A 27,625-nucleotide genomic window follows, 5' to 3' on the forward strand; every position below is an offset into this window, starting at 1 on the left:
TTTGGAAAATGTGTGTCAAATATACACTATGGACGTGGTAACAATCAAATGATATTATCTTTTTTGTAACAAATGTTCTACCACAGCGTGGTGTGTTGATAGAGTTGTATTGTTTGGGAATTCTGCACATGTGTATGATTGTTTTGTAAGTTTATAACTTTTGTTATAAAAATATATTTCAAAAGTAATAATAGGGTGGGTTTGGAGGAAAATACACCAAATGTAAGATAAGGACTATAATTAGTAGTAAGATTTTGACAAACGTCTCACGACAATGCAAGGTGTTGGTGGAGGGATGATGTATGGGACCCCTGTATGATGTTATGCATGTTTGCTTTGCAAGTTCACAACTTTTACTATACACTTATTGTTTATGAATGTTCATATATAAATAATATTAAAAATAATAATAATAGCATGGGTTGGGGGTAAAATACTTTGGATAGTGGTAACATTTGACAATGCTGTTTTATCATTAGTTAACAATGTTTAACAACAACGCAAGTTATTTGTGGTAGGGTGAGGTACAAGTCCTGTATGATGTTATATGTTTGTTTTATAAGTTCACAACTATTACTATACACTTATTGTTTATGTATGTTTATGTATGAATGATGTACTTCAATAAATTTTTTTAAAAGTCAAAAAAAAAAGGAATGATGTAGTGTTACATGCTACAACATAGGTGAAACTTGAAAACATGATGCTAAAGAAAAAAGCCAGTGATGAAAGACTATATATCATATGAATCCATTCATGAGAAATATCCCAATTATGGTAATACAGAGACAGAAAGTAGAATATAGGTTGCTCAGGGCTGGAGGGGATGGGGGAATAGAAGGGTGATAGCTAACGGCTAAGGGATTTCTTTTATATGGGAGGCAAATATGTGTCAATGTAGCAAAAACCACTGAAATACATGTTTTAAGTGAGTGACCTGTATGTGAATTGTAGCTCAATAAAGCTGTTAAGAAAAATGTTTGGCATAAGATTTTGTGCATATTCAAGTTCTTAGAACTACCACTAATCTTGCATGACGTGTATGTTTAAAGTCTAGATGCTATAGTATTAGGCTTTGCATTTCTGGAATCAACACAACTTAATTTTATTTAAGTAAGGCTGAGAATCCCAAGTGGCTCACAAGAAAAATTACAAAGATACCCAAGGGCACATTCTGACTTCTGGAAGGAAACTATCCTTACCCAGGGAGACCAGGTTTCTGTAGTTCTCCATCATCACGTCCCTGTACAAGGACCTCTGCTCAGGATCCAGGCATTCCCATTCCTCTTGAGAGAATTCTATGGCCACATCCCGGAATGTCAACAGTCCCTGAAATGAAAAACACATTTCACCAAGTGGCTGTGGGGAGAGTTCTCACCCTCCCACAAAAGGAAAGGAGATGTAAGGATCAACTCAACTGATGAGTGTTTTGACAGATCCACATAAAATAATATTCAGCAAGCCATATATTGCTTATTTTGTTTCAGCATACTTTTCCATCAAAGGATATGAAATACACATTAAATCACTATGGATTTCAAGTTTTTGTGGATAATAAGCATACAGCTGAAAAAATTCAACAGAGGATCCTCTAAATGCTAATAAAAATATGATGTTGTAAACACCAAATGATAGTCAATTATTAGATAAGCTAGAACAGGAGTGGTTATCTTTAGGGATGACAAAGTTCACAGTCATTTAGAAAGGTCAGAATCTAAAAATTGTTTAGGATACAGCAAAAGAAATGAATAGCAGTTTTCCATCATATATCATATTCTAAGCATTGCTCTAAATGCTTTACTTGAGTTAATTCCTACATAAAAGTTTATTACAGGAAGTCCAAATTCTACATTCAAGAGGAGACAACTGAGCCATGAAGCATGCAGGGAGTTTACCTTAGATCAAACAGCTAATAAATGGCAGGACCAACACCTAATCCAGGAAGTTGGGCTTTAAAATTGAACCCAAAAAATCACAGTTAAGTAACACATACAGCATTAAAAGTATGCTGGTGGGGAAGTGGACATGGCTCAAGTGACTGAGCCTACCACATGGGAAGTCCTGGGTTTGGTTCCCGGTGCCTCCTGGAGAGAATGAGCAAGACGTTGAGCTGGCGCAATGGGCACATATGGTGAGCTGATGCAAAAAGATGATGTAATATGGAGACACAAAGAGGAAGGACAATGAGAGACACAACAAAGCAGGGAGCTGAGGTGGCTCAAGCAAGTGAACAATGATAAAATATCATTATATGCATGCAAACACACACACAAACAAAATGAGTTACTATTTTTATATGTGTTAACTCACTAATTTGATAACATAGAAAAGTCCATGGAAACCATTTAAGACATATTTTCAAATGTTTATATTGAACTTATTTATGAAATGGCAATACATCTTTTGTACACACCATGTGCTCCTGGGCATGCTTAAACACACAGACACACACAATTAATTGCAATAAAATTAGTCATCTCTGAATGAGAGATTTTCCTGGATGAATTTTCTCATCTATCATTTTATATGCATATGTACTTTAGTATTTTTGGTACTTTGAACATACATAAATTGTACTTATTTGAATCGAGGTTGACAGCATTATTCTAGATAATCTAGTTAAAAACAAAAAACAATGGTGCAATTAGAATGTGAGCCAATGCTCTGATGGCACCAGTGTTGTTGCTGAATTATAGCCATTTGCACTTAAAGCACCTGCTGCATGAGAGTCCCTACATGAATGCCATGGACTACTTGAGATTATGTGGTGAGAATGATTTAAAGAACCTCTTACTATTAGCCATTAGTTGGGTTCCATATTTTAAATCCAATTATGGATTAAAACATCCTGTATCATTGCTGTCAGTTTCTGAATTTTCTACTCTATTCCAAACCATTAATATTTTGGAGCCAGAAATACAATGATTTATTTGTTTAGCTTAAAATACATTATAAAATCAGGCACAGCAGATTTTTCCTTGTCTTTCTTTTATAGAGTTTTCCAGTGTTTTGCACTTGAATCCAGCACATTAATGAAATGCAGTTTCATTAATTCTGTTTTATGGAGAACTAACAGGGCATACAGATGTCCAGTTCTAAAGAAACCCCATTGTGTACTTTCTCTGCACCACGGGACCCACTCCTGTGTCCAATCCATGGGGCTGGAAAGCCTTCCCATGATAATCCCCTGTGTGAGTACGAATAAACAAATTAGGCAGGAAACTTCAGAGTTATAGAAGAAAAAGCTGCTAGCATATTTTCCTCAAAAAATTGAAAAGAGAAGTGGCACTTACTAAATGAGAAGACATAGTTAATAGATGAGCTTTTTGTGTTAAAGATACAAGAATGTAGGAAATGAAAGAGAATGTACTGAATAAAAGGCTTTGGGGTCTTCCCCCTTTACTAGAGAAGTTGTGTGTTTATAGAACAATCACACACAAAATACAGAATTCCCATACACTACCACAGCAACAACTTGTATTGGTGTTACAACTGATGTGAGCACATTTGATAACTGCACTTTTAATGATAGTTCATGATTTAACTTAGGGTTTACTGTGTGTATAGTATGGTTCCATGGACTTTTTTTTCTGAAGGTACCAGGGATTGAACCCATGACCTTATACATGGGAAGCAGGTGCTCAACCACTTATCTACATCTGCTTCCTCAAGAATTATTTTTAAAAATCTTTTTCTGTTACCATATTACATAGCTTAACATTTCCCCTTATAATCATATTCAGATGTATATTTCAGTACTGTTACCTGAATTCACGATATTGTGCTACCATGATATTTACCAAAATAGTTCCATCATTCCAAATAGAATCCCTATGCATTGTAAGCCTTAACTCCCCATTTCCAATCCTCAGCCTGTGCCCTGGTAACCTATATTCTAGATTCTGACTCTAGGAATTTGTTTTAATTGTTTCAAATCATTGAGATAATATAATATTTGAACTTTTGTTCCTGGCTTATTTTACTCAACATTTCTTTCAGGTTTCCCACATTGGTGCATGCATGACAACTTCATTCTTTTTACAGGTAAATAATATTCCATTGTAGGTATGTACAATTTTGCTTATCCATTTTGTTTATCCATTCATCAGTTGAGGGACACTGGGTTGCTTTCTTCTTCTGGCAATTGTGAATAACGTTGCTATGCACATCAGTGTGCACATATCTATTTGAGCCCCTGGTTTCAATTCTTTTGATAATACACATGCCAAATAATACAATAATACTGGCCTTTATAATTACCAAAATGCTTTCCTTTACCACAGGTCTTTATCTCATTATGTTGATTTAAGCCACGGTCTACTGGTTCTACAGAACTCCCTTCAGCATCACTTAGGCAGGTTTAGTGGTGATGAACTCCATCCGTTTTTGTTTTTCTGAGAATACCTTGGAATACCTTAATCTCTCATTTTTGAAAGACAGTCTCATCAGAGATAAACTCTTGACCGACACTTATTTTCTTTCAGAACTTTAAGTATTTCAACCCACTGCCTTCTTACCTCCATGGATTGTGAAAAGAAATCAGCACTCATTCTAACTGGGACACCCTTGTATGAAACACGTTGCTTTCCTATTGGTTTCAGAACTCTCTCCTTTGCATTTGATAGTGTATCCAATATATGAAGAAATGCATTTCTCTTCATGTTTATCCTGTTTGGGGTTTTCTGAGCTTCTTGGGTGTATACAAGCAAGTCATTGCGAAGTTTGGGAAGTTTTCCATCATCATTTCTTTGACTTTTCCTTCTGCCCCTTTCCCTCTTTAATCCCCTTTTGGTACTTGCATAATGTGAATTCTGGTGCACTTGATGGTGTCCCATACCTGTCTTAGGCTATTTTCACTTCTAATATTTCTTTTTTTTCCTTCTGATCCTTAGCCTGAATCATTTAAGTGCACTTTCTCCAAGTTCACTGATTCTTTCTTCTGCCAGCTCCAATCTGCTTTTGAATCACCTCTTGGACATTTTTCATTCCAATTATTGTGGCCTTCAACTTCAGTTGTCTTTTTGACTTCTGTTTAAAATTTCTATCTCTTTACTTAGTCTCTCATATTGTTCATTCATTGTTTTAATAATATCCTTTTGTTCTTTTTCTGTACTTTCCTTCATCTACTTAAGCATTTTTAAGATAAATATTTTTGAAAGGCTTTGTTCAGTATGTCCACATTCTCAACTTCTTCACTGGTGTTTTCTGTACTTTATCCACTTCTTTTGGATATGCCATTATTTCCTGTTTGTCTTGTACTCTTTGTTGCACACTGTACAGTTTATTGTTTTAAAGTGTTAACTCAGGTATTTATTTCTTAGCATACGTTTCTTGGTTTTGTAAGTAGTTGGTGATAAAACAGGGGTTTACTTCAGCTTCAGCCCTCATATCAGGAAGGCATGCACAAGGCAAAACCACTGTGCAGGGTTTTCTCTGACTTTCTGGGCCTCTCTGCCCTCTCCTGGACTTCTGCTTCTTAGTTGTTTTAGAGTTCCTGTTTACAGGAGTTTAGTTGAACACTCCATTTCCCAAAAGACAGACCATCCACTCCTTAGTATTTGAAGCTGGCAGGACTTTGTCTCAGACTGTACGCCTATATAGCTTTCATACTCATTTCTCTCTATCTGCTTTTGCAGGGAGAACAAATTCTGGGAGGAGGGGCACTCTGTAGAGGACTTTCCCAAGTCAGTTTTTTCCCAGGTCAAACAGAGCTAGAGAACAATGGAATGGATGGTAACTGGCTCCAATGTGTCCAGTGAGGGTGGGGGGGGAGGAAGGGTGCCAAGTACTACCCCCAACAGCTCCCCAAAACTGAGATTACCTGGCCTGCCCAGCAAATGCAGCCCTTCAGCTAACTGTCCCCCACAGCCCTGAGGAAGTGCTGAGTTTTCAAATCTCTGTTGCCTTCTTCCCTGTCCAGGGGAGGCTTAAACAAGAGCTGTCACTGCCTTTGTTTGGGAAGGCTGAAACAATAGCTGCCCTCAGAGCTGGCGCCCAGGGATCTGAATTCTCTAATCAAAACTCTTGATCAGTGATTGGTAGGGACCATCCATCATCCTGGGGAAGAGGATGTAAGGACTTTCACGTTTCTATCTCTAATCAGAGAGCTAGCCAGGGACTAAAGCCCAAGGCAGATTGCTGTAACAGTGGGTGAAGGGCACCAGTAGCTGCTGCATGGAGAAAACATGGAGAAGAGTGTTTTTCTGGCCTCCTGAATTTCAAAATAGTTGTTTCATACAATTCTTATCTAATACTTGTTTTGGATGAAGGACTGAATCGTGGAGCTCCCTATCCTGCCATCTTTCCTCCTACTGATTCTCTCAATACTTATCTTGGTTTTGTTTTAAGACAGGGCAACATTATCATCTGTATATGCTTACAGAAATAATTCCCTAGAGGTATATGAGGCAGTTCAATATTAATGATAAATTCTAAAAATAGATATTGGATTATGTTTATGATCTGGTCTATTTGAGGTTTCACTTTCACTTGATTAAATTATGATTAGAGCTTTGATTAGGCCACATCAGTAGGGCATTGGAATCCCCACCCCTTGGTGGGTGGGAACTCACAGATAAAGGCATGGCAAAGGACAGAGTTGGGAGTTTTGGATGCTGGAACCCCAGGAAGTAAAAATGCAGAGGAGCAGTGCAGCTAAGCCTGGAGATTAACAAGTCCCAAGAAGAAAGGAACCAGGAAGCCTGAACTCTTGGCAGATATGGGTAGCCATCTTGCCCCAACACATGTCAACAGATTTTGGTGAGGGAAGTAACTTTTGCTTTATGGCCTGGTAACTGTAAGTTTCTACCCCAAACAAATACCCTTTATAAAAGCCAACAGATTTCTGGCATTTTGCATCAGCACCCCTTTGCTGACTAATCCAGTATTCACTGACACAACTGATGTCTTCAACACTGTGACATAAGACATTCCCTGGAAAAATCTCCTCTCAGATTCAGCTAATACAAGGACAAATCCCTCTTACTTAAAAGTCTGGAGGATGATAGAGACATAACTCCACAAACACAAAACTGAAGAAAAAGAAAAATAATTTCTAAGAACAGGTAGGAAATTTCTGTCCTGAACTAGCGAATCCAGACCATTCCCACTCATTTAATCCCATGGCAGCTTGGCTGTCATGAAGATGCAGCATGGCCCAGGTCCCTCCTGTTATGGGTGTAGACTTATACAGCTTGGGTTTTATAACCCAAAGCATACCCAGGCACAGGGACACAAGTCTGCAGAGACCAAGGGCAAAACAAAATCTGCTGACTCAAACTGCATGCTGCATACAAGATGTCCCTCAGGAGTAAAAAAAAGAGAGGGAGATTGTGGCAGAATTGTTGGTAAGAGATATCTGCACTCAATCCAGTTTCTGTTGGCTGGACCACCTAAATACAAAGCAATTCTCTGAATTGAAAGACCTTTCTGGATTGACTCGATCTGGCTTCCCCTAACAGAGAAGAAAGTGGAGGCCAAAAATCCTCAGAGAAAAAAAAAAAGAGGGAGGGAGTTGATCAAGAAAGGATGCTGGATTTTAAATACCTTTCTGTATCAATTGAGATGATCATGTGGTGCTTTTTTTTCTTCATTCTGTTAATGTGGTATATTAGATAAATTGGTTTTCTTATGTTGTACTACTGATGCATACCTGGTATAAAACCCACTTGATTATGGTGTGTAATTCTTTTACTGTGCTTTTGGATTCAATTTGCAAGTACTTTTCTGTGGATTTTTACATCTATATTCATAAGAGAAATTGTTCTCTAATTTTCTTTTCTTATATCTTTATCTGAATTTGGAACTGGGGTAATGTTGGCATATAGAATGAGATAGGTATTGTTCCCTCTTCGATATTTTAGAAGAGTTTGAAGAGGATTGGTATTAATTCTTCTTGGAATGACTGGAAGCCATCCAAAGCCATTCCAAACAGGTGAAGCCACCTGTTCTGGGATGCTGAGAGAGGTTTTTGATGACTAATTCAACCTCCTTATTGTAACTAGTCTATTGAAGCTCTTCTTTTTCTTCTAGAGACCGTGTAGGTTTTTTCGTATGCTTCTAAGATTTTGTACATTTCACGACTAGGTTGAAATATTTGTTGGCTGATATTGGAAGAAGCTGCAACCCATGGATCATCAAGAGGAAGAAGGATGCATGAACCCTCGCAGAGACTGGCAACTATCCCTGGTGAGGAAGAAACCTCGAGTTGGACTCTTTAGGACTTGTAATGGTAAGCTTTTACCCCAAATAAAGGCCCTTTATGAAAAGCCAACAGACTTCTGGTACTCTGCATCAGAACCCCTTCTGCTAATACTATATCTAAACTGGAAAAGAAAATATAAACTTTCAATATTTGAAGATGACATGATCCTATAAATAGGAAGTCCCAAAATATCTACAACAAAGCTACAAGAGCTAATAAATGAATTCAGCAAAGTGGCGGGGTAAAAGGTCAACATGCAAAAATAGAACTGTTTCCATATACCAGTAAAGAACAATAAGAGAAGTCAAGGAAAAAAATTCCATTTATAATAGCAACTAAAAGAACTGAATATCTTGGAATAGGTATATATAAGGATGCAAATGACTTATACACGGAACACTATATATAATATTGCCAAAAGAAGTCAAAAAAATTCGTGTTCCTGAGTGTGATGGAGTTGGACTCAGATGCGTCCTTTCTACACACACCTCTTCTGCCACTTTTACTGAACCTAAGACTTGAATCTCTACACTGGCCATGTGCCAGCTGGGCCCTGAACCTCAGCAGAATTGCAACTCCTACTCTCCAGTTAGTTGGACTTACCCAGGTCAGCTAACAGGGAGGTGAAGATGGTCAACCACCACACTAGGGAACTAAGAGTGCCTAGAACTCCAAGAAGGAGAATCACATCCATCAGCCATGTGGGATCTAAGCCCCTTCTCGATACAGAGATGCAGTGGACATCACCATCCCCGGGTTCGCAGGATGGAGGAATAAAATAAGGATTAGAGTGGACTTACTGGTATTCTACTTTAGAATTACTGTGACTAGTAATGGAAGAGATTGTAGCATTGGTATGGAGAAAGTGGCCATGGTAGTTGCTGAGGGCAGGCAGAGGGAAGAAGAGATATGATGTGGGAGCATTTCTGGGATTTGGAGTTGTCCTAAATGATATTGCAGGGACAGATACTAGACATTATATATCCTGCCATAACCCACTGAATGTACTGGGGGAGAGTGCAAACTACAACGTAAACTATTATCCATGCAGAGCAGCAGTGCTCCAAAATGTATTCACCAAATGCAAAGAATGTGCCACAACGATGAAAGAGGTTGTTGATATGGGAAGAGTGGGGGTGTGGGGTGTGTGGTATATGGGAATCTCCTTTATTTTTTAATGTAACATTTTTGTGACCTATGTATCTTAAAAAAAAAAAAAACTAAAGAAAGAAGTCAAAGAAGAGTTCCTTTTATGTTTATGGACTGGTAGACTAAATATCATTAAGATGTCAATCTTACTCAAAATGATTTATACAAGGACTGTAATTCCAATAAAAAGTCTAATAGCCTACTTTGCTGAAACAGAAAAGACAATTATGAATTTCCTTGGAAGGTAAGGGGTCTTGAATGCCAAAAATGTTTTGAAAAAGATGAACGAAGTTGAAGGACTTACACTTACTGAATTTAAAGCTGATTACAAAGTTACAGTGGTCAAAACAGAATGGTAGGGTAGTGGATTTGGCTCAACAGATAGAGCATTCGCCTACTACATGGGAGGTCCAGGGGTCCAGGGCCTCCTGACCTGTGTGGTAAGCTGGCCCACATGCAGTGCTGATGCATGCAAGGAATGCCATGCCACGCAGGGTGTCCCCGCGTAGGGGAGCCCCACACACAAGGAGTGCACCCCATAGGGAGAGCTGTCCTGCATGAGAAAAGTGCAGCCTGCCCAAGAGTGGCACCACACATGGAGAGCTGATGTAGCAAGATTACGCAACAAAGAGAGACACAGATTCCCGGTGCCACTGACAAGAATAGAAGCGGCACAGAAGAACACACAGTGAATGGGCACAGATAGCAGACAATTGGGGGGGTAGGGGTGGGGGTAGGGAAGAGAGATAAACAAAAAATAAATAAATCTTAAAAAAAAGCAAAAACAAAAACAGAATGGAACTGGCACAAGGACAGCTATATAGACCAATAGAATTGAACTGAGAATTTAGAAACAGACTTTCACATTTACAGCCAATTAATCTTTTTTTACTTATTCCCCTCCCCCTTCCCCACCCTGCTGTTTTTGCTGTCTGTGTCCATTTGCTGTGTGATCAGCCAACTGATTTTTGACAGGGCTGCCAAGTCCACTCAACTGGGAAACAACTGTCTCTTCAACAAATAGTGCTGGTAAAACTACTAAATAATGAAGGAGGATCTCCTCTCCCACACCATATATCAAAATGGATGAAAGACTAAATATAAGAAGTAGGATTATAAAACTAGAATAAAATGCAGGGAAGTATCTCAGGATCTTCTGTTGGGCAATGGTGTCTCAGACTTTACACCCAAAGCATAAGCAACAAAAGAAAAAGTAGTTAAATGAGAACTCATCAAAATTAGAAACATCTGTGCATCAAAGGATTTTATCACAAAAATAGAAAGATAATCTACTCAGTAGGAGAAAAATATTTGAAAACCACATATCTGATAATATCCAGAATATATAAAGAAATCCTACAATTCAACAATAAAAAGACAAACAACTCAATTTAAAAATAGGCAAAAGACTTGAATACACATTTCTCCAAAGAAGATATACAAATGGCTAAAATGCATATGAAAAGACACTCAACAATTCTAGCTATTAAGGATATACAAATAAAAACCACAATGGGATATCATTTCATATCCAGTAGAACAACTACTATTTAAAATAAAAGAAAAACCAGAAAACTACAAATTTTGGAGAGGTTGTGGAGAAAGATGAACAATCATTCATTGCTGGTGGGAGTGCAAATGGTACAGCTGCTGTGGATGAGTTTGGTAGTTCCTCAGAAAGCTAAGCATGTAATTACCACATGACCCAACAATCCCACAACTAGGTCTATAACCAAAGAATTGAAAGCAGGGTCTTGGGAAGCAGATGTGACTCAAGCAAATGGGCTCCCATCTATCATATATGAAGCCTAGGTCCTCCTGGTGAAGGCAAGCTGACCCATGTGGAGAGCTGGCCCATGTGGAGTGTTGGCCCATGTGGAAAGCTGGTGTAGCAAGAAGACACAACAAAAAAAGACACAGAGGAGAGACAATAAAAGATGCAGCAGGCCAGGGAGCTGAGGTGGTACAAGAGATGGAATACCTCTCTCCCACTCTGGAAGGTCCCAGGGTCTGTTCCTGGTGTCACCTAAAGAGAAGACAAGCAGACACAAAACACAGAGTGAAGAGACACAGAAAGCAGACAGCAAGCACAAAACAACAGGGGGAGGGATGACTAAATACATCTTAAAAAAAAAAAAAAGGCAGGGTCTCAAACAGGTATTTACACATCCATGTTCATAAAAGCATTATTGTCAATTGTCAAAAAATGGAAGCAACCCAAGTACCTATTAACTGATGAATGGATCAACAAAATGTGGTATATTCATACAATGGAATATTATTCAGCATTAAAAAGGCATGAAATCCTCATACACCTGACAGCATGGAATGAAATAAGCCAGACACAAAAGGGCATAAGGTATATGATCTCACTGATTTTGAAATAAAAAAAACTCATAGAGTCAGAATCTAGAATATTCTAGGATCTGAGCTGGGGGTGGAGAACAAGAAGCAACTGCTCAATTTGTACAGAATTTATACTTAGGTTGATTATAAAGTTTTGGAAATGGACAGTGGTCATGGTAGTACAACACCGTGAATGTAATTAAGAGAACTGAAGTATATATGTGAATGTGGTTAAAAGGGGAAATTTTAGGTTGTATATGTGTTACTATAATAAAAATTAAAAGATAAAATATAGTACTGTACAACAGTGGATCCTACAGGAAATGGCCGATAAAAACTAGTACAAGCATAAAAACGTTCTTTCAAGAATTTTAACAAATGTATCGCACTAAAGCAAGATGTTAATAACAGAGTGGTATATGGAGAAAATATAACTAATGGAGCCTATGAATTATACTTTATAGTACAATTTTAATATTCCTATATCAGGTTTAACAGAGGTAGCTCTGATACTTTGGTATTGGTTATAAATTCCAAAAATAGATATTGGATTGTATTTGTAAACAGGTCTGTTCTGTTCTTCTGGGTGTATTAGATTCAAGGTTTCACTTTTACTTTATTAAATCAAAATTAGGGCTTTTATTTGACCACATCATTAGGGGAGCTCGGTTTGAGTCCCCCACCCCACCCTACCTTTGGGCTATATAAATGAATGCTCAATCAAAGACAGGGAAGTAAATACACAGGAGAAAAAGAGAGAGAGAGAAAGCTTCACAGACAAAGGCCCCAGGAAGAGAGATGAGCCTGATAGCCTACAGCTGCAGCTAAGCCTGGAAAAAACAAGCCCCCAAAGTTAGAGACTAGCCTTATGCCAGTCTACAGCTGAAATCAGAAGATGCTGGGACCACGGAGCCTTAAGAGGAAGAAGAAGGTTGAACCCTTGCAGACATTGCCCACCATCTTGCGTCAACACGTGGCAACAGAGTTTGGTGAGGGAAGTAACTTACTTTATGGCTTTGTGACTATAAGCTTCTACCCCCAAATAAATATCCTTTATAAAAGCCAACAGATTTCTGGTACATTGCATCAGCACCCCTTTGACTGATTAATACAATACCACACTAATGCAAAGTGTCAACAATAGAGGGGTATATGGAAACAGTTTTCTTACCTGATTTTTCTGTAAACCTACAACTTCTCTAATTTAAAAAAAAAGTTTTTTTAAGTTCCTGATGCAGTGGCAGAATGGTGAGGTATTCTTCAAAGACTACAAGTGGGGCTGGAGATTTCTACAAAATCTCAGGGTTGGCAGCAGCCAGGAGCAGGGCCAGACCATCCCCAGACAACAACCAAGAAGAGGACACAGGTCTGAAGCAAGTGGGCAACCCAGTTAGGGAAGTTCTCTCTGAAGGCTTCCATGGAGGAAGAAACAAGGTCTTTGAAAGAAGAGATTAGGAAGGAGGTAATGGATTTCTGAGTGGCTCTAGAGGAAAAGGTATAGAATAGATGAGTAAGGGAATGGCAAGAGAAACTGGGTCAGGAATCTGAAGTGAGACCAGTGAATTTGGGTTTATATTTTCCTCCAAATGTGATCAGCCATAAGAAGACAGGCACAGAGGAGGCAGAGCTATATGTGATGATGATGTGTAGGAGAAGCAAGGAACTTGGGGTCATGTGAGAGAATGAGCACATCAGTCTTAGGATTTAGGGGTCTTTGGTACCTCCTTTAACTGTATGACCATTTATAACCGAAAAGGGTTTTCTCTATCCATTATCCAAAAACAACCTGGATAAAGCCCAGCAAAATTTTTCAGCTTTTTACCAAGGTTTTATCCCATATCATTACAAAATTACTGCTGCACAGTAGACTACAGAGGTACTCAGTGGACAAATGACCAAGATGGTCAGAGTGACACTGGTGCACGTTCTGGGACAACCCTCACTTAAGGGGCTGAAGTTCCCAGGTTTCCAATTGCATGTAAAGTTTAACCAGAATCTCGGCAAGCTGACCATCTTGGGTTGTGTGGCCTGAGGCTGGTAGACCTTCTGTGGGAGAAAGAGTCTAAAGTCTGCAGAAAGAGAAGCCTCCTGGATGCACAGACTGCTCAGTGGGGAAGTTCCTGACACACACCCACAGAGACAGAGCCAGAGGGATGGAGGGACAGAGGAGGGAGGGAAAGGAAAGCAGGAAGGAAGATCTCTTTCCCTCTGAACCTTATGATTTTGCCTTTATCCAGTGATTCTCATTATTTGAGGAAGGGAACCATTTAAGATTCTAATTACAACCAGGGATCCTCTCCCGGTAAAATACCAAACTGACATGCACTCGATTTTACAAACCAATTCAGGGATTATCTCTCCTCTAGATTTCTCATACTTCCCTTTCTCCTCTGCTTCCTCCTCGGCTTCAGTCTTTCACTCCTGTGACAGTCTTTCACTCATCCCCTCTTTGCCCTGATTCGCCCTCATTCCGCCTTTACTCCCTGGATTTACAGGCTTTCTCCTTCTCCCACAGCCGCTCCTTCACCCTCCCCGACTCCACCAGTCCCCCACCCTGCCCTGCACATTCACAGGTAGGGACCCCACGTCCCCTGCCCAGGAAGAGCACTTCCCACTGGGCACTGGGGATGCAAACAACCAGTCAGGTGGCCAGTGGGACGCGAATTGCGCAGAGGAAACACGGGGTCACGGAACAGGTGAGGGTCACCTCCCAGAGCTGGGGTGAGGGGTCTCCCCAAGGCGTGGGCTGGACCGGGGGGGGGGGGGGGGCGAGGGAGGCCGGGGGCGACGGTGGAGGACCCGAGGAAGGGGCGACTCAGGAGAGGGGTGTTGTCTGCAGGGCCCCAGCTCCCTGGGGCCCCCAGGGGCGCGGGGCGGCCGTCACTGTCCTCGAGGGACGAGGCTGGGGTTCGGGTCGGTGGTGAAGGGCGTGAGCACATCTCCCGGGTGGGAGCTTCACCTGCACAGATGGCCGGAGAATGGGGGTCAGTGAAGTTTAAGCAGGAAAACCCCGCGGCAGGCTGCGTCCACACGGCCGAAGGCGGCGGAAAGCGTAAAGGCCGGGCCGGGGGCCGCCTCAGAGAGTTTAACAGGAAACGGATGCGGAGCTTGGGATCCCCAGGGGAGCGACCGGCCTCCGAACGTCTCACAGTGGCGCAGGAACTCACCGGGTGCGGGGACCCCAGGTAGGAAGGACATCCTCACGCGCAAACACGCGGGTCATCCCGCGGCATCTGCTTCCAGTCCCGCAGGCGTCTGCGCGTGCGCGGGGCCGTGACGTGGTAGGGGGAGGCTGGGGACTGAGTGCCTCACCGACCTCCCCGTTAAACGTGATTGTTTCGCACAATGTCGGGTGAGAGCTCAGAGCTCTTGGAAGCCCAGAAAAGGCCACAAGTTCAAAGCCGCTGAGGTGAACCAGCTCCGTCTGCGGGCGGGTGGAGCCTGCGTCCCGTGAGGAAGTCGGGGGCGACGCAGCGTCGGGTGCCGGACGTCGGCTGTGGCCGGAGCCGGGAAGGCTGAGGGGTTCCTTCCAGGCCAGCAGAACTTCTTGTCTGACTGAGGAAGCTTTGCAGTTGGCTTCATAGGTGATGAAACAAGGGTGTCAAGGGTGTGAAATGCGAAACTCCCATGGCAGCATGTGAGGAGTCGTCTTGCCTCCCCTCATTTTCCATCCTCCATTCCCGCGGGCAGAGCAACCCAGGGCTCAGTTGAAGGAACTTCATTGGGACTGATAGGGGCTGTGGGGGTGCAGGGGCTGAGAAACTGCTTTAGAAGAAAAACTTTTGTTTGCGTAGATATAAATTCATTTTATTTCTTCATATCTGATATGTTTTTCTATTTCACACTTCTTGAAATGAATTGAAATACCATGGACATATACTGGTTGACATCCTGTATTTTGCCTAAGGTCAATTACTAAATATATTTAATAATTTTATCTTTATTCTCAGTTATTTGGAACAATATTTTAATGTGAAAATTAAAAGGATTTTACATATATATATTTTTTTTTAAGATTTATTTTATTTCTCCCCATCCCCTCTTTGTTTACACTTGCTGTGTCTATTCATCTTTCTTGTTTCTTCAGAGATACCAGCAACTGAAACCTGGACCTTGGATGCGGAAGAGAGGTACCTAATCGCTTAAGCCACGTCCACTCCCTTCTTTGTTGTATCTCTCATTGTGTTTTTTTCTTGTGTCTCTAGTTGCATAATCTAGTTTTGTCAGGTTGTCGCACCTGCTTGTGGCGCCTGCCTATTTAGGAGGCACTGGGAACCAAACCAGGGACTTCCTATGTGGTATGCAGGAGCCCAGTTGCTTGAGCCACAAACACTTTACTGAATTACACTAAAGTAAGAGCAGAGTGGTTTTACAGTGCTTTCATTCAGTTTTTAAAATCTAATACTGGCAAATTCTTAAGATTAGAACAGTAAGTATTATAACCAATTTCTAAAAAAAATTTGTGATTTTTATTTCCATATGAAAGATGTATTTTTTTTAGATTTATTTATTTCTCTCCCCTTCCCCCCCCCCAGTTGTCTGTTCTCTGTGTCCATTTTGCTGCGTGTTCTTCTTTCTCCGCTTCGGTTGTTGTCAGGGACACAGGAATCTGTGTTTCTTTTTGTTGCATCATCTTGTTGTATCAGCTCTCCGTGTGTGCAGCACCATTCTTGAGCAGGCTGAACTTTCTTTTGTGCTGGGCAGCTCTCCTTATGGGGCGCACTCCTTGCGCAGGGGGCTCCCCTACGCGGGGGACACCCCTGCGTGGCACAGCACTCCTTGCGTGCATCAGCACTGCGCATGGGCCAGCTCCACACTGGTCAGGGAAGCCCGGGGTTTGAACTGCAGACCTCCCATGTGGTAGACAGACGCCCTATCCATTGGGCCAAGTCCGCTTCCCATAACCAGTTTTTTAAGCAATGTCTTCCATATACACACATTTTAAAGAGCTATAAATTAAATGCATTCATCACAAATAATTTGCATATATTTTTGTATCATATTCACTTTTGCATCAAATTTAAAGCAAATAAAGCAAGTCTATCACTGAGGAAAGATGGGAAATGTCACACTCATGCATTATACAGGGATAATATTCACCTCAAAGGGGAAAAACCCCACTCTTATTTTCTAGAATTTATCCATAATCATCTACTTGATTATTTTCTCAGATGTAAAATATACATTCATTTCATCAAAAGTACCTGACATCTACAGTCAGTTTATAAGTACATGACATTTCAATAAAACCAAAATGAGCCCTATGCATTCCTAAAAGCAAAGGCTCCCAATGGACTAAGAACTGCCAGTAATTAATGCAAAACCTGGTAAGGGCAAGTTCCCACAGTACCTGCAAACCTCGCTAGGCAGGCGAGAAGCTGCAACCCAATTTACTTGGCTGTGGCCCAGGTCACCGAGTAGCACTGGTGGGAGTAGTGGCAGTAGCAAACACATCCTTTGGGTCCTAAGCAGCCAACTCAGCGGCACTTTCAGTTCCCACCTCCTGCCCCTGTCCCCAGCGCCTTGAGCGTCCTGTCCACTGCCCTTTACGCCAGCAGCCCATCCACAGCTCACACGAGGCTGAGCACTCACATGCATGAGCTCAGCTAATCCTCACGACCACCCTGAGGCCAGACTTATGATAAGCCCCGTTTCCCAGAGGGATGAAAAGGCCAAGGGTCACAGAGCTGAGAGGGCTGGAGGGTAATAGAGAGGTTGACAGGAGCGTCCACGACACATGGCCAGTACCTGCCCATGCGTCCTTACTGGAAACTGGGCCTTTCCAGGTGGAACTAAGTTGGATCTCGCGGTGAGATCATCCTAGAGCGAGGGTGGGCCCTAAACGCAGAGACAGTGTCCTCCTAAGATGCAGAAGAGAGAGACACAGACGGGACAGTCACATGACAGGAGAATGGATGACGCACCTGCCAGCCGGGGAGCACCAAGGAACCCCAGAGCTCTGGGGAAGGCAGGGCCCCCCGAGGAACCACCCTGCTGACACCTCGATCTTGGGCTTGTGGCCTCCAGAACCGCGAGAACAAATTTCTGTTCCTCTGAGCTGCCCAGTTTGTGGTCATGCCTTGCGGCAGCCCCAGGAAACCAAGACCCCTGGCTAAAGAGCATGAAGGTCTTGAGCTAAGCATTTCCCGAGGACTTCATGGGGACCCTCCCAGTCCTAGAGGTAAGCACGCCTCTCCCCCTTTTCATCACGGAGCAGACGGAGGCTGAGAAAGGTAAAGATGCACCTGGGATGAGGCCTGGGGATGCTGGGGCTCCTAAATTAGCTCAGCTGCCTGGCCCAGCCTCTGCCTCCCACCCTGCTCCCCCCACTGGTCTCCAGGCTGTTCCCCCCTAGAGCCCTGACCCAGCTGTTCCCCTGCCAGCCGCTCTCCCACCTCCTCTGCTCCCTCATTCCTCTCCAGCCCCGGCTCAAGGGCACCTCTTCAGGGAAGCCTTCCCCAGCAGCCCTGTCAAGAGCAGCAGCCCTGGGCTTGCTCCGGCCCCTGCTCCTGCCTCCTTGGTCCTTTCAGCGGCTTTCCCCACTGCCATCAGTACAGGCCATGGTCGCCTCCCCTTCTAGAAAGTAAGTGCCACCAGGGCAGCTGCTGTGCTAGTTTGCTCCCTGCTGGGTCTCTGGCACCTACATCAGAATCTGATGCATAAGAGGTGTTCAGAGAACGTTTGCTGAATGGTATGATTTCAAATCCCACATTCTTCTAGTATCCTGGACTGTCTCCTTTAAAATACAAAGTATCTGGCTTAGAAATAGAAGTCAGCAAGGCCTGCCCCACCTCAAACCCTCCCTTCTGTGCTGTCAGGTCCTATTTCCCAGCTCCTCCCTCTGCTCTAGCTGTAGGGCTTTGACCCACTTCCACCTTCCTATGCTTCAGTCTCATCTGGAACCTGGGGCTAAGCAGACCCTACTTTAAAGGTGTGGTGAGAAGTCATGAAGGATTTAAAGCCTCTGTAGGGCACCCAGCATAGAGCAAGCACCCAGTAAAGGCCCGCAGTCACTGGCATCTGGTTTGATGTAAAAGATCAGATAGAAACTATTTTAGGTTTTGAGGGCCAGACCATATCTGTTGAAACTAGTCAACTCTTCTCTGATGTTGTAGCACAAATGCTGCCAGAGGTGCTAAAAAACAAATGGTTTCTTTACAAAATCAGATCTAGGGCCCTTGTGTGCCTCTTTGCCGATTCTAGGTTCAAGTGATGGCTCACAAGGTCCTTCCCGGATCTGACCCTACGGTGCTTCTTCACCATCTCCGAACAGCCACAGCTCATATCCTGGCTCTGCCACCAGTGCCCTCCTGCTCTTTCCAGACCACAGGCTGCATGTTCTGGTGTCAGGACCTCTGCAATGGGCTCCTCTGCCTGGAATACAAGGGGCCTGCTCCCTTCCCCCACTTCTCTGCCCAAATGCCACCTTTTCATAAGGCCTTCCCTGCTCATTCTACCTAAAACTGTAACCCACTCCCTGCTCCTCCCCTTCTCCCTCCCTTTCTTGCTTCCTTCCTCTCCATGGAACTTCACACCATCTCCCTGCCTCTATGTTGGATTTGTTTGTCAGCCTCCACGAGAATGTTATGTCCATCAAGGTAGAGATGTTTTGCATGGTTTGTTCACTGCTGCAGCCTAATCACGCAGACAAGTACCTAACACTGCATAGGTATTAATACTTGTTGAATGGGCAGTTCGTCTTCACTGACTCAATGCGGGAAAATTAACAGCAAACGAAAATAAAAAGAAAGCTAAATTAATTGACAAAGAAAAAAAAAGCACATGCCCTCCCTTCCTCTAGCTCCCACCACTTTCCGCTCAATCTTCACCTTCCAACCACAGTCACTTGTGCGAGGTAGACTCATGACAACACACACCCACAATGTCCAGAAGCCAATGCCTGGAACCACTGATTATGCTCTTTACAAAGCAAAAGGGACACTGAAGATGTGACCAGGGGTGAGTATTCTGAGAAGACATTATCTGGGAGGACTGGATCAAACGGATCTTTAAATCTAGAGAACATTTCCTGGCTGTGGTCAGAGGGAGGGGCAATTATGGAAGAAATATCAGAGATGGAACGTCACTGGCTCTGTAGATGGAGGAAGCCAAGGAATGCAGAAAGCCTCTAAAGATGGAAAAGGCAAGGAAATGGTTCTCCCCTAGAGCTTCCAGAAAGGAATATGGCCCTACTGACACCTTGATTGTAGCCTTGCAAGCTGTGTGTCAGACTACTGAGCTACAGAATAAGATAAAAACTGATATTTAAAAAGTAACGAAAGATGGTGGACTAGAAAGACACGAGACTCTTCTCTCTCAGAACAATAGCTAGAGGACAGTCAGAAACAGCCTAGGGGGAAAAATCTTCTCAGGTTTAGGACACACATAAGGGGAAGGCTGGCACTACCCAGAGGAGAGAGGGGTAAAGGAAAAGAATGCGAAGGCTAAGCTGTGAGTGAAAAGCCACAGCTGCTGGGGAGCGGACATAGCTCAGGGTCTTGCCACCTGCTTCCCAGGTGCAAGGTCCTGGGTTCAATCCCCAATAATTCACAAAAGGGAAAAAAAAAAGCCACAGCAGCCATACCCTCTACACTACAGACACTTCAATTCTCAGCCTTGGGGCAGGTAACTACTGACAAAGGGGGCCCAAGGAGCTGCCTCCCAAGGAAAAGGGAGAGAGAGGGACACTGCCTAAGGCTGACTCAGCTTTTTTTTTTTTTTAATTTTTTAATTTTTTATTGACTTTGTAATAATATTACATTAAAAATATATATGTGAGGTCCCATTCAACCCCACCCCCCACCCCCCCTCTCCCCCCCCCCCCAACAACACTCGTTCCCATCATCATGACACATCCATTGGATTTGGTAAGTACATCTTTGGGCACCTCTGCACCTCATATACATTGGTTCACATCATGGCCCATACTCTCCTCTATTCCATCATGTAGGCCCTGTGAGGATTTACAATGTCCGGTGATTACCTCTGAAGCACCATCCAGGGCAGCTCCATGTCCCGATGACGCCTCCACCTCTCATCTCTTCCTGCCTTTCCCCATACCCTTTGTCCATTATGTCCACTTTTCCCAATCCAATGCCACCTCTTCTATGTGGACACTGGATTGGTTGTGTCCATTGCACCTTTATGTCAAGAGGAGGCTCAGATTCCACCTGGATGCTGGATGCAATCCTCCCATTTTCAGTTGTAATCACTCTAGGCTCCATGGTGTGGTGGTTGTCCTTCTTCACCTCCATCTTAGCTGAGTGTGGTAAGTCCAATAAATCAGATTGTAGGTGCTGGTGACTCAGCTTTTGATCCACAAATCTGGTCTGTGTCCCAGGAGCCCTCCAGGTGAGGTGGGGCCACACGGTTGTTTGCCCTCGGAGCCAGCCAAGGACTAAAGATCTCCAGCCCTCTCAATCTCCCTCTCTATTAACTGGAACTGGTTGTTGAGGACGCAGAGGGGAGTGGGATTATTTCCTTCCTGGAGTAAGGAAAAGGGAGGGAGTGGCCAGCAAAGGCTAGAGAACTGCCTCTGAGAATGACTGAATTACAAGGCTCTGAGCCTCCAGGCAGGTCCTCTATCACTTTGATCACAGTGAACACACTCCAACCAGGCTTTGAATGAGGGCTGCCAAGGAGTGCCACCTGTTGGCAGGTCAAGGTAGTGCACATGAGAAAATTAAAAGTAAATAAATGAGAGTCTTTTTCAAGCCTAGGCAGCCTCTCTCCCCAAGGCCTTAGGAAGCAGGTCTGCAACCCATTATTGGGTCCTGGGCCCAAAGGTGAGCACCTAACAGGGACAAGCCTAAACACCCTGAACAGCCCGAACCAAGAATCAAAGAACAACAGTAATGCCCAGCCTCCTGTCACTAAAACCTTAAGGAAGAGAGAGAAATAAAGCCTCTGAGTAAACTCAAATGTAGTATAATACTACGACATATTAATATCAGACAAAAAAAGCCACATTATGTTAAGTGAAGGAAACCAGACCCAATGTACTACATATTATGATTCCATTCATATAAAAGGTAAATATAAATCAGTTTATAAAGATGAAATTAGATGAGTGATTAACAGGACTGGGGAAGGAATGCTAAGGGGTGTGGAGGTTTTCTTTTTGGAGCAATGAAATTGTTCTAAAACTTTTGTGGTAATGAATGCACAATATTTTGATGATACTAAAAGCCCTTGATTATATACTTTAGATAGATCACATAGTATGTGAATATATCTCAATAAAACTGAATAAACAAATTTTTAAAAATGAGAAGTGAAAAGAAAAGAAAAAATAAATAAGTTCAGTGACCAGAAAATACAGTGACCAAAGGTACCAAACTTGCTCTTTCTTAGGGCTGTCCCTTTAGAATGTGCTGGCAGCCCCAGCACTATGACCCCTTGGGGTGGGTCATTCTTTGCTCTGCGGTCATCCTGGGCACAGTAGGATATTGAGCAGCATCCCTGGCTTCTACCCACTAGATGCCAGTAGCACCCCCAGCCCCACTTGTGACAACTGAAAAGGTCTTCAGACATTGTCCAATGTCCCCAGAGGGACAAAATCATCCCAGGTTGAGAACCCTACCCTTACATGTCCAGCTCCTCTCCCAGGAAGGCTCCTACCCACCAAGCGAGGCTGTCCCTGGTTGCCCTCCTGAAATGGCCCCTCCCCATATCACCCTCTACTTGCTGTGCCCTCTGCCCAAAGAGCCTCATGGCTCCTTTCCTTGCCTCCATGGGGCCTTGCTCAAATGTCACCTTCTTAGCAAGGCCTTCTGTTGAATTTCAAAAGGATTATGTGCTTAAACTAATCTATTCCTATGGGTATGGTACCCGTTGATGGCACTACCCTTTAGACCATTTGAGATCACTTTTGATTGGACTATGTTAGAAAGGCATGACTCGGTGAGTCTCCACCCTCCTGCTGGTCTCAGAAACTAACAGTATGTGATCCTGCTATGTGAGAGGACTCCATGTCTGCCCACAGCTGCAGAAAGGCAGAGAAGCCCCAAGAGACTGAAGAGAGGAAGCCCTATGCCTGCTTGCCCACAGCTAAGCTCCAAGAGTCAGGACATCCTGAAGGGAAGGCAGACACCTGGGCAGAGATGCCCACCATCTTGCTTCACAAGGCAGCACGCCTGATCAACAGCAGTTCACCTTCGGTGAGAAAGTATCTCTGACGATGCCTTGATTTGGACATTCCACAGCCTCAGAACTGTAAGCTTTCATACCAAATAAAACCCCCATTATAAAAGCCAACCCATTTCTGGTACTCTGGTAAACTAGGACACTTGCCCTAACCACTCGTTTTAAAATTGCACCCCTGTACCTCTTCATTCTTTATTTTTCTCCATAGTTCTGATCCCCATCTGACATACTACCCAATTTACTTGTTGTTTTGTTTTTGTCTATCTTCCATCAGTACCATGATAAGCTCCATGACGCCAGGACAGGTTGTCCACCCTCTTCCCTGCTGTCAACCTGTGCTGAGGACAGTGCAGAGAGGCTCCAGATGTTCACTGATCCCTGTCACATCCTTTGCTTCCTGCCCACCATGTCTCACCCAGGCAAATATATTTAGCTGTGTCCACATGCTTCACACCTGTCTCCTGTGGAGCAAGTGATGTCATTAATATTGCCCCAGGACCATAACTGACTCATGAGAGGGGTTTACTGGACAAATCAATTCATACAACTGTACTACCAACTACATAATTATGCCCATTTGACAGAAGAGGAACCCAAGGCTTAACTAGCTTGCCCGTGTCAATCAGCAAAAAATCAAAGAGCCAGGAGGACAAGCTAAGCCTGTCTTCCTTCCTCTCGACAAACTGCCAGCTCAGTTCCTAGGTTCCTCACTGCTCCTTCCTGAGCCCTGACTAACCTAACAGCTCTAAGACTGCAGAGGAAAAAAACTCCAATTGCACTGGGTGGGGGACACGGAGGAATACAAATAGAAAGAGGACAACTTCAGACCCTGACAATTGTAACTTGCAATCTCACCCCAGATCTTCCCCTCCCCCTCTCCCTCTCACCAGCCTACCAGGCCCCTGAGGGGCTCCTAACTGGGAGCTCCTTATCTCCCTCTTTCTCTCTCGAGGTCCTTACAGCAGTCAGGTGGCCTAATTAAGGCAAAAGAAAAATTCCCATTTAGGTGTTCCTGATGGCGACCTCAGTAAATCTCTCACCCATCTCTGTGGAAACAAGGAGTTCTATCTGCAACATCCACAAATCCCTCACTCATCCCTTGCTATCTTCCCAGGCTTTTTCCTCCATCCCACCCCAGCCCTTAAAATGCTACTTGTTTCCAGGAAGTTGAGTTTTACTCTCTCCCCGCTTGCTGTAACAGCCACTGAATAAAGCCATCCTTGCCCGTTTAACTCCATCTGGTGATGTTTTCCCTTTGACAAAGGGGAGCACTGTCTACCTCCAGTATCAGTTATGTGCCCAGAACCTCGAAGCAGCTTTTGGAGGATTTCCGAGTACACACCCCTCGGTTTTATAACGGGGAAACTGAGGACAAGGGAAGATGGGAGGTTTCACCCACCATTCCCAACACATTACTGCTGATACTGTCTGGTCCTTACAAAAGGTCAGACGCCGAGTTTTACTTGTACTGAAGCAATCAGTCCTCACAACCACCCACCGAGGCCAGGAGCATTGTTATTAGCCCACATTTGCTGGAAAACAGAGGCTCAGAGTCGTGGAGTAACTCGCCCAAGGTCACGCAGCGGGTGGGAGATGCCGCTGGGACCGGCGCCAGGTCCACCAGAATGGCGAAGGCGGCCCAGGCCGGGGGTCTCCCCACGGCGCGGGGGCCCCGCGGCTGAACCGAGAAGGAGCAAAGGCACCAGATGCCGCGAGGCCGGCGGCCCCTCCCCACGCACAGCCACTCACGCATCCCCCTCCCCCTCCAGGGACAACAGGGTGGCCTCCGCCGAGCCCGGAGCCCCCCCAGCCACCCGCCCGCCACCCCACCCCGGCACAGGCTGTCCAGCCCCGGGGCTTCCGCGCGCACTCGGCAGGTCACGGACCCTCCAGGCTCGCTCTCGGTCCTGCCCTCTGCTGCGCCGACATCCAATTCCGGGCGCCGTCTCATCGGTTCCGAAGACCCAGAGGAATGAGAACAGGACGCTGATTGGTCGCCACCCCTTCGGCCACTCCCGATCTTTGCGGAGAGTCCACCGCGCGGGCCGCCCGGGCCCCCACGTCCCCCCACGTCTTTCCCGAGACCCCTCTAGCCTCCCGACCTGCACATCCTGGTTGCGGGGCACAGCCACGGGGCGCAGCGCGGCGTTGCCGCCGGCCGCCGCCATCTTGCCTCGGTCGCGTCGGGTCACCCAGCCGTCAGCGCCGTCCTGCGCGGAGGCGGGGAGCGGAGGAGAAGCGGGCGGGGGCGGCCGGGTCCTTTAAGGGGCTGCCGCGCCGTGATTGGCTGCGCTATGCCACGCCCACCTGCATTTTAGTTATTTTGTTTTTTCCGCTTGGTCTGGGTACCTGAAGTCCAGTCTCTGCCATTTGCCATTGGTTCATGGACGACCGTGGCCTGGCCGGAGCCTAGGACCGGTGGAAGGAAACGAAATAATAGGTTTGACATGAAGGAATATATATATATATGGATGTGTGTGTACACGTGTAGGTGTAAGGATGAAAGCAGCTCTGGAAGAAAAGGCATCAAGTTATAATATTCCTTACCTTGGCGGTAGCCGGGGTCAAAGAAAGAACTTTCTATTTTGATCCTATTTTGCTTTTACTTTGTCTTTCTGAACTTTTAAAGTAAGTAATTAATGCCTTTATAATTTAAGCAAAATTTAGGGAAGCAGATATGACTCAACCAGTTGGGAGACCAACATCCACTTTCAGGTTCGGTTCCGGTGCCTCCTAAAGAAGAGGAGCAGACACAAGGAGCAGACAAGGAGCCGAAACTCTGATCAGAGGATGAGGCAGTCATGGGGAGAGGGCGGGAAACAAAATTCACTTCTTAATATTCTGTCCTTCCCCAGCCCCACATTACCACTAATCTAATTTCATCTCTCTGAACTGATTTATATTTACACATTTAAATGGAATCATACAATATCGTTGGAGATTCCCTCTCATTAGGTTTGTAACAATTAAGCTGTGACTCATTTCCCCCTGACATGCATTGAGGAAAGACAAGCCCCCCCCCCACCCCCCCATAATCCTATGTGTCTGAAAGCACAGCACTTCCCCAAAGGTTAAACAAAGAAACCACGTGGAAACAGGAGTAAAGGGAGATAAAGACTTTCACTCCCAGCAGATCAAAACAATACCTGTTCCTCCAGCATTCCAAGAAAACATAACTCCCTAACCCACCACCCTCTAGCCATACAAGGGAAAATTTTCACCTCTAGGGCTTCCTATTGGTCCCTGCACCTCACTTGGACCCTCGACCTCCTCCTATCAACTATCATTTCCCTGCCTAGAAATGTAGTGTATAAAATCAAATCCCCCCTTTTCAGAAGTGGGCTGAAGTTTCTCTTCAAACCCCTGCCATGCCGGTGAGGGGGCTGAAGTCTATTCTTCAGATCTGTTCCACTGGGAGAGCTCAACAAACTTTCTGCCTGCAGTCAGTCTCTGTGTCCCAGTGAGAGCCCCTTTCCTCCAATATTTGGTGCTGAAAACCTGGGACTGGGGTCATGTTGAGACTGATTGATTGGTGAGGAATCTCCCCTCTGCCTCAGCCAAATGCCCATCCAACACTGGACATCGAATCTCAGCTGGGTGAGTTAAGGATTTCTCTGCTGGAGGATCCTGCTGTCTCTCTCTCTCCTTTTCTGTTGTCCAGGACAACCCACAGGAAAAATTCTAGTGCTAGGTCAGTGATCCTCACTGTCTCCGAGGGCCACGGCAGGCACAGGGCCTTGCCCTTGTGGGAAGAATCCGCTTGGCTCTGACAACGTCTGGTTCTAAACACAGTTTCCTGTTTCCTTGGAAATATCTGACTGATTTGGGAATGCCTGTCTCATTCAGAGTCTCCCCTGTTGCTTTCTAGAAATCCTTAGTCTTGCCCCACCCACCTAAAATGGGGAGTTCAATTTTGGCCCCCCCCCCCCAAAACCTTGCTGTCTCCTTCATAACCTTAAAACTCTGTACCGGGAAGGCGACAACAGACCTAAAAAACTCTTTTTCTGTTCAACCTCTGCGTGGCCGCAATACAAATTGGACAATGAAATCAGTGGCCAGAAAATTGCACTTTCAATTTCCAAGTTCTCCAAGATTTAGAGAAGTTTATCCAGTGCAACAGAGATGGTGAGAGATCCCTTACGTTCAGGTATTCCTTTTCCTTCCTTCCCTCCCTCTGCCAATACTGTTCTTCCTACCAAATTCTTCTTTTATACCAGAAACCTCCTCAGAAATCTTCCTCCTCATCACTTTCACCTCCTAAAACTTCTGAACACTCTGACTTTGATCCCTCAGATCATGCCCCTCCCCCTTCTCCTCCATATAATCTCCAGCATTATCTCCAAACTCACTCTCCCACCCTTCATCACCACTGCCTTCTACCCTTCCCTTCTTCCCTCCTCATACGTGCTTGCAGGGATTACCTCCCCCTCCTTCTGCGCCACAACCCTCCATCTCTGTCAGCCCACAGGCTCCTAACTCCACACAGATGCCAGCTCCTCTCTTGCCCCTCTGGGCACTGAAGGAATAGTCAAAATACATGTTCCTTTCTCACTCTCAGGTTTAAACCAGATAGAAAACCGGTTACAATCTTTCTCTGAAAACCTCTACATTATTCTTTCTACCTGTCAATCCCCAGAAGTAAAAGAACATATTCCGCTTGCAGCCCAAACCCTTCAAATACCCTCAACCAACAAAACACTGCCAACAGCCCTGTCAGAGCCATGGTAGTCTTCCAGAAAAAAAAACACCTAGCTGTTGGGAAGTGGGCTTGGCCCAGTAGTT

General features: G+C 44.4%; 1 protein-coding gene across 2 annotated transcripts in view; it reads right to left on the bottom strand.

Annotated features, from left to right (window-relative positions):
- LOC105744231 (zinc finger protein 677-like) overlaps positions 1–25,114 on the bottom strand; it is a 38,783-nt gene extending 13,669 nt beyond the window's left edge. The window contains exons 1-2 of one of the 2 annotated variants that reach the window (XM_058280740.2): positions 24,946–25,114; positions 1,203–1,329 (exon numbers count right to left, since the gene is read on the bottom strand). In XM_058280740.2, coding sequence (XP_058136723.1) covers positions 1,203–1,329; positions 24,946–25,011 — 193 coding nt within the window. In that variant the 5' untranslated portion in view covers positions 25,012–25,114. Of the gene's footprint in view, positions 1–1,202; positions 1,330–24,729 lie in introns of both variants that reach the window. The other variant, XM_058280739.2, reaches the window with a different exon arrangement.
- Positions 25,115–27,625: the final 2,511 nt, after the last annotated feature.

The sequence above is a fragment of the Dasypus novemcinctus genome, chromosome 18 (genome assembly GCF_030445035.2).
Source record: "Dasypus novemcinctus isolate mDasNov1 chromosome 18, mDasNov1.1.hap2, whole genome shotgun sequence".
Taxonomy (NCBI): Eukaryota; Metazoa; Chordata; class Mammalia; order Cingulata; family Dasypodidae; genus Dasypus; species Dasypus novemcinctus.